Source organism: Herpailurus yagouaroundi, unplaced genomic scaffold, assembly GCF_014898765.1.
Source record: "Herpailurus yagouaroundi ecotype Mexico unplaced genomic scaffold, PumYag 222, whole genome shotgun sequence".
In the NCBI taxonomy this organism is placed as follows: Eukaryota; Metazoa; Chordata; class Mammalia; order Carnivora; family Felidae; genus Herpailurus; species Herpailurus yagouaroundi.
This window is the reverse complement of record NW_024412453.1, coordinates 3191396-3204080: the sequence shown is the minus strand read 5'-3', so window position 1 is coordinate 3204080 and position 12685 is coordinate 3191396. Positions and strand designations below refer to the sequence as shown.

Genomic DNA, 12685 nt, shown 5'->3' with positions numbered 1-12685 from the left:
CTGATGGGGGGTGGGAGGGAGGAGAGGGTGGGTGATGGGTATTGAGGGCATCTTTTGGGATGAGCACTTTGACAATTTGACAATAAATTTCATATGTTAAAAAAAATACATTCAGAAACTATTTGACAACAAATTTCATATATTTAAAAAAAATACATTCAGAAACTGTTCTAAAAAAAAAAAAAAAAGACCCTCAAACAGCCTTATGTCTTTGCTCAACTATGAACTGACCACTGGAATGCCCTGAAGTCACTTAGAGCCAAAGAGCTAAATGAAAGAGTTAGTCGAGAAGTAATATATAAAGAATTTGATTTTTATATTCCTTAGGATTCTCTTTTAGCTGGCTCTGGGGGAAAACAGGAAAGTGATAAACTAGAAATTTTTTGGACATGGTTGTTGGAGCTACACATTTAAGATTCTACATCATAACATAGCCAAGTCATTGGCAGGGAGGCAGCATGTGGCAGTGAAAAATGCATGGGTTCTAGAGCCAGACAGACCTTGGCTCTGCAATGTCAAAGAGCTGGATGATCTTAGGCAAGTTACATAATCTCCAGAGGGAGAGACAATGGTACCCACCACATAGGAAAAAACAAGATATCTAAAGGACCAGGTCACAACCCATGGTACATAGTAGGCATGCAACAAATGCTGGTTTTCTCATGTCTCCTTCCTGAAATTTCTGCCCATTTGTTGCAGGTTAGTAGAGAAGTATTTGGGTTCCATTTCTATCACTGATAAGTTGTGAAACCTTGAACTAGTTGGGTTTTTTTAATGTTATTATTATTATTATTATTATTATTATTATTATTATTAGAGAGAGAGAGACAGAGTGGGAGAGGGGCAGAAAGAGAGGAAGACACAGAATCTGAAGCAGGCTCCAGGCTCTGAGCTGTCAGCACAGTGGCTCAAGCCTTTTTGAACCTGAGAGGCTGTGATGTTAGTGCTAGGAAACAGCACTAGGAAAGAAGCAATTAAAGTTCAGTGGAAGTTACAGCAAAACAACAGGAAATAAAACACAAAGGAGTTTAGCCAAATGGCTAAAGGTCTAGGTTGAAGAGTCCCATCATCTGTGTTCAAATCCAGGCTCCACTATTTTAGTAGCTATCTGATTTGGGAGATCTTACTTACCTTCTTTGTATCATGGTTTCTGTGGCCATAAAATGAGGATAATAATAACCTACTTTATAGGGCTGCTCTGAAATACTGACTCGTAGCAAGTACTCTATTAATATAACTGCTGCCATCATCATCATACCATGTGTCTCTTATGAAAGGAAAGCTAGGTTGTGGTTGAGAATGAGATGCCTTTTATTTTCTGCATTGAGATGGATGCCATCAGTTATCCAGCTGGCACAGAGAGGCTACCCCTCGGTTTATCCAGTGCTTCTGGGGCCTGTCTGTTGGGAGTTCAATGGAGAGGACATAGTTGGTGGAGTGGCCTGTGGTGGAGAGGATGCCTCTTCGGGCACTTGTTTTGTAGACTGGACATACATAAATGTTCTGATGTGGAAACATTGCACTTTTCCCAGGTTTCAGCCAAATAACGGGCAGTGGATCATAGAGAATTTTGGGGAAAGACTCCTCAATCTGCACTTTTTCCCTGTCCCAGCGGGCACCTTCTAAAAAGAGTCCTTTTATGTAGGCCCCATCTTCTGGGTTACTCTCCATGACTGTTTCTTGTGTGGTTACCTGGAAGAGAGAGAGCTGTAAGTTCTATTGCCTGCAATTTCTCTAAATGGGGCAGCATCAAGAGATCAGAAAATCTGTTGCAATGTCTGCCTTTCCCAATATACATTTCCCAGGACACTGTGGCTTCTGTGATAATACTCCTGCCTTCACAGATGAACCAGGTCTGATTCCTAGTCAGCATGCTGTGCTCCTATATGGTAGGCATAGAGAATGCACTAAAGTAGGAGCTGGGGGATCACATTAACTGTAACTAGCTTAGTGACCTTGCACAATTGGGACCTGGATCCATAAAGTGAGAGGTAAGATTCAGATGCATGCTGGTAAAACAGCTGTCTGGCAGGGAGAAATAAAGCCTTGATTTGCAGTTTTTGTCAATTTCTATTGTGTACATGTTTCAGGCTATTAAAACTATGTAATAACCAGCTCCACCCAGGTCTGGTGAGTTGATATGAGCCAGCTCCAGCACACCACTGTTTAAATTCAGAGGTAGTAAAGTCAAATTCCTTAAGGTGAGTGCAGAAAATGGTCCAGGTGTAGGAGAATAAGGAGTGGTGGGGATTATGATGAACCAAAGAAGACAAGCTCCATTTAAAATCATTCAAATTCTCTTTCTGTTGTTGTGAATAGAATATTTTTCTCATTTTTACTCCTAAGTACTTATTTCTAGAATAGGAAAGGCTATTGGTTTTTGTATATTTAACCAGTATCCGAGTATCCAATCACCATATCAGTATTCTGATACCTATTATCTATCAGTATTCTGACAGGTGTAGTTTTAGAGTCTTTAGGGTTTCTAGGTATACAATCATTTCAACATCAAAAAAGATGGATTTATCTATTTTCCAATATTTATCCCAGTTATTTTGTTACCTTATTGCATTAATTTCAGCTTCATGTTGCCTTCAAAGATTATCAAGTTCATTCATAAACTAAATTAAGACCTATCAACCAGTCTGCAACCTCTGGACAAGATGATCTTACTCTTTTCTCTCCATATATGGACAAAGGTGATACTTGATTATTGGTCATTCCTTTGACTTCACTCCAAGGAAAGCACTACCCAAGACCATTAACATCTTTCCAAATGAAGAGTCCACCATGATGAATAAACAATAGGGAAGCATGCTTTAATTTTTCTTGGTATAATGGTGGCAGAGTTTTTCTCTGGAAATATTCTTTATGTATACACAGCAACAAAGCCTTGGGAATTCTCTGATTCTGTCTGGAATAAATTTTGGAGCTATTTTTAAGCCATACTAAATACTTCACTTGTACCATCTCAGAAGCATTTGTGCCTTAACACATCCAAATGTTTGGACTCATTAAAAAAGAGGCAACATTGCTTTCTCTGGTTGGTCCCTTGAGCTGGCCTAACCCAAAGTATGTCTACCTCAAACTCAAATCCGATGTGGTCAATGGGGATGGTGTATTTCCGGGCATAATTCTGAGAAACACCGGTCAAAAATGACTGTGTGAAGTAAAATCCAGAGATCCAAAAGACCACAGGGGGCCCATGGTCAATCCATTCCTGGAGAGTCACAGAAACAAAAATTCAAAATCAACAGCACATCAAAGATAGTTCAAAGGCAGGTAATGTAAATGAGTTCCGTTAAGAAAGATGTTTTTTCTCAAAACAGGTAGCCCTCTCAGTTTAGTTTGTATTTTCCCACTTTTTTCCCCCACTTTTGAAATGAAGGTACAAACATATACTTCTACTTTAAGAAAAGCACAGGTGCAAGCTGGTGTCGGGGTATAATAGACACTGGCAGGGAATGTAATGGTGGAAACTATGTGCCTTGCCTAAACTGAGCAACAGCCACTCATCTCATAATAGTTGCCATGCAGGAATGCAGGCTCATTGTTTCAGCTCTTCCTTTTTTTGCAGGACAAACATCTGGATTGTTACGTGTAATAATTCAATGTTTACATGCTATCTCAAAAAATTTTAAATTAGGGGCACCTGGGTGGCTCAGTCAGTTAAGCATCTAACTCCTGATTTCAGCTCATGTCATGATCTCACAGTCATGGGAACAAGCCCTGCATCAGGCTCTGCACTGAGCATGGAGTCTGCTTGAGATTCTCTCTCCCCCCCCCTCTCAAAATAAATAAATAAACTTAAAAAAAATTTTTTTTAATTACCAGGCAGCCAAACCAAATATATCTATTAGTCAAATCTGGCCCATGAGCCACTAGTTTGTGACATTTATTCTAGTTCCGACTCCTGCCCTCAATTCTGGCAAGACTGTTTCCAGTAGGTGCTCAATCCATTTCAGAATGTCCTCTCTACCTGAATGTGTGTGCCAGGTGCCCAGCTGCCCTGACTCCCAGGTACCTGGAAGAAGGCCAGGCGGGCCAGCAGGTCAGCCACATAGCCCCCCAGGGGCTTTAGGGATGGGTAGGACTTGGCCATCCACATGGCTGGCACTTTACCCACGATCACGCTACTGAAGACATCCTCCAGCTCTGAGGACATCAGGACCTGTCCTTTGATGGCTCGGCCAAGATCAATGAGGCTTCTGCGAACGACCTTGGTCAGCCTGCAAGAACAAAGGAGCTGGCTCAGCCAGCTTCTCCAGCTTTACCCTACCCAAATACCCTGACTCAGGTCTCCTTTCACTTTTCCCCTCTTTGAAAGGTCAGACAAGTAATATACATTCATGATGGAAAAATTATAAAGATGAGAAAAAAATGAAATCACCTGGTATCTCACCACCTAAAGATAACTTTGATGTTTATCTTTCCAAATTTTTCTATATGTAAACATAAATTATTTTTAATGGTATTAACTATATTACTTTTTTGTAATCTGTTTTTCTCTCTTAGCGTATAGGGAGCATCTTTCCAATTCAATAGAGACCTAAATCATCCTTTTTTAATGACTACAAGGTATTTCATTTTATTTAACCATTTCCCTATTGCTGAAACATGTTATTTCTAGGTTTGTTATCACTGTTAACAACATTGCTAGGAACATCCATCCATATCAATCTTTGTGGAAACTTCTAATGATTTTCCTATGAAAGGTAGAATTTCTAGGTCAAAAGGTAATACAATTTGAAGGGGTTTGATCCATATTGCCAAAGTTCTTTTCATAGATTATGAGGTCCATGCCTGAGAAAAGGCAGCCTGGGAGATGCCAAGATTGCCTGCCTCTCTCTCTGGCCTCTATGTTTTGAGGCCTAGCTAAGCCCAGAGGGAATTCACCTGAGAGTGCCAAAGAATATGCCACCAGAAATAACTTGTCATCTCTAGCAATTTTTGGAATCCCAGCCAAGTGGATATGAGAATGATCATATGCAAGAAAGGGATTCCTAGACGCGTAATCACTTAATATTCATATTAAGAGGAATTTAAGGGTCAGAACTTTGGTTCATGTGCTTGGCTAAGGAGTCAAGGGGCAAAGTTACTATCTGAAGGATTATTCCACAGACCTTTGGCTATTACACCTAAAGACTTACTTGTAAGAGTTTTTCTATTTTTTTTTTTTAACTATGTGCTCTGCTAGTTTCAAGGTTTTAGGAAGTAACATTTGCCTCAGAAGACACAGTAATGATTCCCCTGAACTGGAAACTGAACTGTCACCTAATCATTTTGATATTCTCTTACCACATGGTGAACAGGCCAAAAAAAAGTGATTGGTGAGGATGTGGGGGTAGATTACTCAATGTGATTAATCCTGACCGTCATTGGAAAATAAGATTGCTTGTTACCCTGTTCTCTTCTATTACAATGACCAGTGGTAAAGGCTAGTGAAGGCCCCTACAACCACTAAGGAAGAGTTCCTGTGACCTTAGGAGAGGATGGATGGCAGAAGAGCAAAGCCATTAGGCTTGGCATCTGGATGACTGACAACTACATCCCATCATGCAAAGTATCTGACTCACAGCAGTGCTGCTGCATCCTTAGCTCACACCCTATACTTTGCTTCGTTCCCCCATATGGTCAACTGTCTGTTGACTCTAGAGTTGACTCTAATCCTAACACTGAGAAGGCAAGGAATACTTAGATGACATTCTTCCAGTTCTTTAGTACTTCAGAGTTTAGGGATGTCCCTAAAACTAAGCAATGATCAATGAGGCAAAATGGAGACAGTAACAGATGGAGAGCTGGGAGAAGTGAGAACCTTTGACTTGAAGACAGAAGTGATGATTTTTCTCATTTGGTATATATGGTCTTTGAGAACGCTTTCAGTTTTATTTAGAAGTCAAATCAAGATGATCTATTGGGTTCTCTGCTGTAGTAACTAGAGAAGTAAGGAGGGCCAGAGACCCTTAGCTCCATGGCCAGCCCATCACACCCCTTCTCTACCTGTGGTAGGGGCAATGGGATAAACTTCTCTCCACCCTTTTCTATATTCGCCCTGATTTCACATATTGGGTAAGTGTATGGGCTCTGGAATCAGACAGCCTGGGTTCAAACTCCAATCTGTCACTGAATTACTGTATGACCTTGTGCAAGTTGTATAACTCTTCTGGGTCTGTTTTCTCACCTTTAAAATGGGGGCAGAGGGATTACTAACTGTTCCTATTTCAAAAGACTATTACATGGTTTGAATGCAAACACATACATGGTGCTTGGAGCTATACCTGGCACTAAGGGCTCAAGAAAAGTGGCTCTGATAATTACTTTTACTATGAGTCTACTTGGTATTGGTTTTAAGCTGATTTTACAGGTGTACTATCAATGAGTGGAAGAGAATGACTAGAAAAATTGAGTTAAACTTGGGTCAACACATGCTGGGATGGTCCTATTCACAGCCCTCCCCATAGGTGGGGCAAACCACTTATCAAGTGCACATGTCAGTTACTGCCCATGAGATCATACCCCTACACTCCCACTCCAAGGATCCAAGTAAGACCATCCAGCCCACCTGTTGAATCTGATGAGCTCCTGCCTTAGGACAGTGTTCATGGATTCCTCATAGACCACAGGGTACAACTTCACGACCACTTCCAGGTCAAAGTCTTTGGGAAGCTTGGAGAGTATGTCCTGAGCCAGCTCCTCAATGACTTCCTTAAAGTACAGACGTAGAGAGGTGAATGAGAAACAAGGCCTGTGCACTGTGGCTTTGTCTGGGTAAACCTGAAGCAGTGAGCATTGGTCTTTTTAATCACAGCCTACAGGACCTTCCTGGGAACTCTCCTACAAAAGCCAATTCTGCCTGGGGGAAAGGAGGTCACTCACCTCTCTACCAGTCTTCTTGAAGGCATCACCTCTTGGCCCAGAAGGTAAAAAAACCTAAGCAATAAGAGCCCTATTCTTACACCTGAAGCAAGGTTCTGACGGCTGGATAGGTAGCCTCAGGCAGTGCTGAACCCAGCCAAACTCCTCCCAGGAGAGCATCTCCCACAGCTCTCTCAGCCAGCCCCTCATAACCAGCTCATGGTACAGATGGGACTCTTGCTCAGTGCCAGTGACCGTATAGGACACCTGGGAAAGCGGTAAGCCATTCCTCAGCATCGAGCAAGAATAGCCCAGGGCAATGGGGTTGGCCAAGTAGGGGAGGGGACAGGCCTAGAGGAGCAAGGAGTAGGACCTGGGTGTGGGAGAGACACACAGCTCCGCCATCCTGTGGATCTGAAAGGCTTGGAACACACACTTCCTTCCCTCTTCTCACAGTGAGGGGAATTTCCATCCCTAAACTGAAACCAAGCAGGCTGCTCTATCTTTATACCTATTATCATTTATGGCACTATGAGCCAAATCAAGAGAAACCCACAGCTGAGAGGGCTTGAACATGGGTAGCTCAGAAGATGGAGAAGGGAAGGGAAGGATAGGAAAGAAGAGGGTGTGGTGGAGTCAGGAGATGGCAGTCCTGGATCTGGCTCTGCCTCTGAGTTGATGAATGCTTTGAAGCAGGTCTCTTCCTCCCACTGGGCTATTTCACCCCCATCTGTAGACTGAGGATGGTGGACCAGGTCTGTGCCTCATAAAGCATGGACTGCAAGAGGCACCCAAGCTGTTTCTAGGTGTTTCCAGGACATGGAACACATCATGTTGAATCACATGGTGATAAAGTCATTCTCTTTCCAAGTTTCAGCTGCCTTTCTCGTTTCATTCTTCTCAAGGACAAAGTCTCAGATCAGTGCTAACTAAACGCTCTGTAACACTGGCTGATCCTCCTCTTTTCACAAGCAGCCAGCAGGGCCTCAGCAACATAATCTGCGAAGAACCTAATAACCGTTTAGTTTTCATTTTCTTTTTGTGGCTGTTGTGACTTTATGGAAGTGACATTGGGTTTCCATTTATGGTACTGATGTGCAGAGCTTTTTTAAATATTTTATTTTTTAAGTAATCTCTACACCCAATGTAAGGCTTTAACCCATGACCCCCAGATCAAGAGTCGCATGACATGCAGTGTTTAAAAGAAATGTTTTTAAGAGATTTTGTTTTAAATATTATGTAAATGGGGGCGCCTGGGTGGCGCAGTCGGTTAAGCGTCCGACTTCAGCCAGGTCACGATCTCGCGGTCCGTGAGTTCGAGCCCCGCGTCAGGCTCTGGGCTGATGGCTCAGATCCTGGATCCTGTTTCCGATTCTGTGTCTCCCTCTCTCTCTGCCCCTCCCCCATTCATGCTCTGTCTCTCTCTGTCCCAAAAATAAATAAACGTTAAATATTATGTAAATGTAGTATAGATGACATATGGGTAGAGCAATGACTCCTGAGGGTTATATAGGAGCAGCTGACAATCTGGAAACACTGCTGCTCTTCCAGCTCTGTATTTAAGGACTCTCAGTAGGAAGACCAGAGCACCCATGCCCCATGGAGTCTGCCAAGCCTCCGATCGTCGGCCTTCTAGGTTATCACCCACAATCCTGCATGACCACCAGACGGACAACTGTCTGTGAATGGAATTACGTCTCCCACCCAAAGCCCAATTACCTGAGGGGACTTGCCACTCCCTCCTGACTGCCTAGGGAGGGTCAGCAGCACTCCTTGAAACAGCTGGTTGGTTTCCTGGTTGTCCTTGGTGATGTCAGCATTCTCATGGAGGCCAAAGACTTCTGGGTGGGTTGTGATGGGTAGGTTCCTAAGATACTCGATATAGGACTGGAAAGGAAATGTTCAGTTGACACAAACCCAGGTCCTCTGGGGTCCCAGAGATCACTCAGGGCTTAGCTGTACCCAACCCAAGCAAGAATCACATTGGATTGGTAGCACAGGCCACATCTGCCCACCACCCCACACACCAACCAACCACACACACACACACACACACACACACACACACACACACACGGTGAACACACCCCAAGCTGTTCCTCATACAGTCTTCTGGGGAGTGAGTATGAAGGCAGAAGGACTGAGTATCTCCCCTCTCACCCCTAGCTTCTCCCTGCTCCCCCTGCAGTTCTGGCTTTACAGTCAGACTGAATTGGGTTTGGATCCTAGCTCTACTGAAAACTGTGTAACCTTGACCCCTAGTTTCCTTATCTGTAAATGGGAAGATAAGTGAAGTTACAAAGTAATAGGCCTTGGCATATAACAGGTGTTTAATAAAAGAAATCCCTCTTAAAGCTCTTACAGATTTCCTGTTTTCTTCTTCCTGTTCTCATTCTCCCATCCAGTTTTTCTGTCCTTCCCCTTTAGCCACTTTCTGAACCTTTGTTTTCAAGTAGCAATTTGCAACCAGGTTACTACCAAGGCTTCATTTTAACCATCCTTCCCCTTAACTCCCCAAGATGGGCCCCACATTTTGAAAAGATCTTGTCTATCAAATACCCAGTTTTCATTCAATAATAATAATGTCTCTCTTAGAGGCTTTTTGGAATATTGGGAATAACTTATGGTCCCAAGTCAGGAAGCCCAAAGCTACCCCTGGCTCTCCTTGGCTACGCCGCAGACCCTAGCCACATGGAGACTGCCAAGCCCCTCACCTGGTAGGAGCCATGAGGAGGAATGTAGTAAGTGTCTCCAGGAGCGAGGGAGTAATGGTCCTGCTCAATTTCCTTACAGTAGAACGTGGACAGAAGGGATAGCAGGAGACGCCTGTCTTTGTCATCAGTCACTCTGCCCCCGTAATTACATTCCCCTGTGGACAACCAACAGGAAGAAGTTGAGCTCAAGGAAGGTCATAATGAACTTGGTCATTAACCTAAAACAGAGGATTCTTCCGGCCAAGAAACTCTGCTTAGATGCAGGGTTGCTGAAACCAATGCTCACATTGGGATGAGATCAGGCCTTTTTGGTATTATGTTTGCCACAAAAATAGTACTTATTCACCACATTAGAAATTAGGAAGTAAAAATAAACTGAAAGAAAAAACCAATACAATCACCAATAATTCCATCAAAGGTAACTGTGAACATTTAGGCATCTTCTTCATGTGTGTGGTTTTGTGTGTGTGTGTGTGTGTGTGTGTGTGTGTGTGTGTGTGTGTACATACATGAAAGGCATTACATAAAGGTGGTTCAGGGCAAGCACTTTGGCATAAGACAGTCCTGGGTTCCAATCCCAGCAGTTTCTCATCTGTCGAGAAGCAGAGATAATTGCAGTACCCATCTTACAAGGTTGTGGTTAATAATGCTTATAAAACATTTAGCACAATATATAGCACACAGAAAGTATTCAATTTATTACAGCTATTACAAATAAATATATTTTTGAAAATTGTGATTATCCCATACATACTGCTTTGGGATACTCCACCCCCATCATTAATATCATTCTCTGAGACTCAGGTTTCTACACTCAGATTTCTACAAAAATAATTAGGTAATTCTTTGGAAGCCACATCAAATCCATCTCGCCAAGCCCATGACGCATTTTCTAGCTGGTCCAGATTCCATAGTATGTGGGTGCCACCTGGTATTTGGTAGTTAATGGACAACACACTAGTCTTCAAGGAGGAAACACATCTGTGTGTATATGCGTGTGTGGACACACATATGCAGGCTTATTTCCAATTCCAACCATTCCAGGAAGACACAGGTCTACAGACAAGAAACAGGAGGTATGGCCTAAGGTGGGGGCAGGAGGCCTCAGCTTCTTTTGGTCTTGGAGGGGTCTAAATGTGAAGGAGGAGGATATGGGTGGCTCATTAAGGGCAGAGTAAGGGTCTATTTACTTTTTGAGTAATTTGAGCCCTGCAGATGCTGTTTTACCTTAAGCCAGACCATCTAGATTTCTGAGGCTCTCTCTATGGACTTTTCCAGGCGTTTAGCAAAGTTCAGTTTGAACATTACGGTTGGTCTCAGCTATAAACAAGCTTTTGATAGCACTATATTAAATATAACAATTAAAAATATAACATCAAAGGTGCAGTGGTTTTCCCTCACTGAAGTCAGCATGGCAGAGCTCGAGGGCACCCAAAAGTGAACCCAAGTAAAGGTAAATCTCAGGCACAAAGTCATAGTGCAAGGTCCTGCCACCAAACCCTTATCAGCAAATTTTCCTCCAGGGGATACCCTTGCAGGCTTTGGGTTTTATGTTTGTGAAGGAAGGTGGATTTCTTTATAGCTACTTATAGGTCTATTCTGGTATCAAGAGCACAAGTGCCTATGGGAGCCAGGATGTACTTTTGTCTTTTTTTAATATTTATTTTTAATTTTTTAATTTTTTTAAAGGAGCCCAACTATTTTTTAAATTTTTTTAATGTTTATTTATTTTTGAGAGAGAGAGAGAGAGAGAGCATGAGCAGAGGGGGGGCAGAGAGAGAGGGAGACACAGAATCTGAAGCAGGCTCCAGGCTCTGAGCCGTCAGCACAGAGCCCGATGCAGGGCTTGAGCCCACCAACTGTGAGATCATGACCTGAGATGAAGTTGGACACTTAACCGAGTGAGCCACCCAGGCATCCCTTCTATTTATTTTTGAGAGGGGGGAGGTAGAAAGAAAGCACACACTTGAGTGGGGGAGAGGCAGAGAGTAGGGGTGGGGCAGAGAGGGAACAGGGGCACAGGAGCCAAAGTGGGCTCTGTGTTGATAGCAAAGAGCACAATCTGGGGCCTGAACTCATGCACCGTGAGATCATGACCTGAGATGAAGTCAGAAGCTTAACCGACTGAGCCACCCAGGCACCCCTTGCTTTTGTCTCCTCTAAGGTCTCTACTCTCCCTGCCAAGGCTGGGGGTACCAGATGAATAATGCATTGACTTTGGCCCATTGAATGTGATAACCATTGTTCAAACAAGACCCGTCTCTTTGGTTAGTGTCAGCACAGAGTTCTAATGATCATCCACATCTGGTTTTTCTTTCCTTCCAGGCACATAGGCAAGTTACACTTCTCTGGGTCCCTTGTGGGGGCCAGGTATGGGAGACAACTTCTTGTGCATTTAATTCCTGGCATGAGCCCTTCAGTGATATTCCTGTGGCAGTGACCACACAAGTATGTGCTGAGACATGGCATCAAAAGTGGGTGGAGCTTCTGCTAGCTGGTAGATAGATAATCACAATGAGCACAGACCCCTGCCATTTCACCCCAGACATGTAGAGTGGCTGAGAAATGGACCTTAGATGTCTTACACCCTTGAGATGTGGGGGCTGTTGATTCTCCTGGCCTAATTAGCCTATGCTGACTGGCCTAGGTGGGAAGTGAGTCTCCTCCAGTGGGCTGACACGGTCAGGGAAGGTTGCTTTATGGGCTCCAGGAAGTCCCATACTAAGACCTTATCCTAGGGCAAGTATGCACTCATTCTGCATTCTGAAGAACAGCCCTGGCATATGCTTCTTTTCTTTTTTTTCAATAAATCTTATTTATTTGATTTTAATTATTATAAATTTAGTATATGATCATTACTTATACTAATATATAATAGCCTCACATATATGCATTATAAGGAAATACATTTTGGGTAGCCATATTCTTTTTTTTTTTTTTTTATATATGAAATTTATTGTCAAATTGGTTTCCATACAACACCCAGTGCTCATCCCAAAAGGTGCCCTCCTCAATACCCATCACCCACCCTCTCCTCCCTCCCACCCCCCATCAACCCTCAGTTTGCTCTCAGTTCTCAACAGTCTCTTATGCTTTGGCTCTCTCCCACTCTAACC

The 12685-nt window shown here is 43.1% G+C and overlaps 1 protein-coding gene across 2 annotated transcripts in view; it reads right to left on the bottom strand.

Moving 5' to 3' along the window:
• Positions 1-1287: 1287 nt before the first annotated feature.
• Positions 1288-12685, bottom strand: part of DNAH3 (dynein axonemal heavy chain 3) — a 176612-nt gene continuing 165214 nt past the window's right edge. The window contains exons 57-62 of one of the 2 annotated variants that reach the window (XM_040458819.1): positions 9570-9724; positions 8575-8742; positions 6563-6705; positions 4025-4229; positions 3083-3220; positions 1288-1692 (exon numbers count right to left, since the gene is read on the bottom strand). In XM_040458819.1, coding sequence (XP_040314753.1) covers positions 1339-1692; positions 3083-3220; positions 4025-4229; positions 6563-6705; positions 8575-8742; positions 9570-9724 — 1163 coding nt within the window. In that variant the 3' untranslated portion in view covers positions 1288-1338. The remainder of the gene's footprint in view (positions 1693-3082; positions 3221-4024; positions 4230-6562; positions 6706-8574; positions 8743-9569; positions 9725-12685) is intronic. The other variant, XR_005785574.1, reaches the window with a different exon arrangement.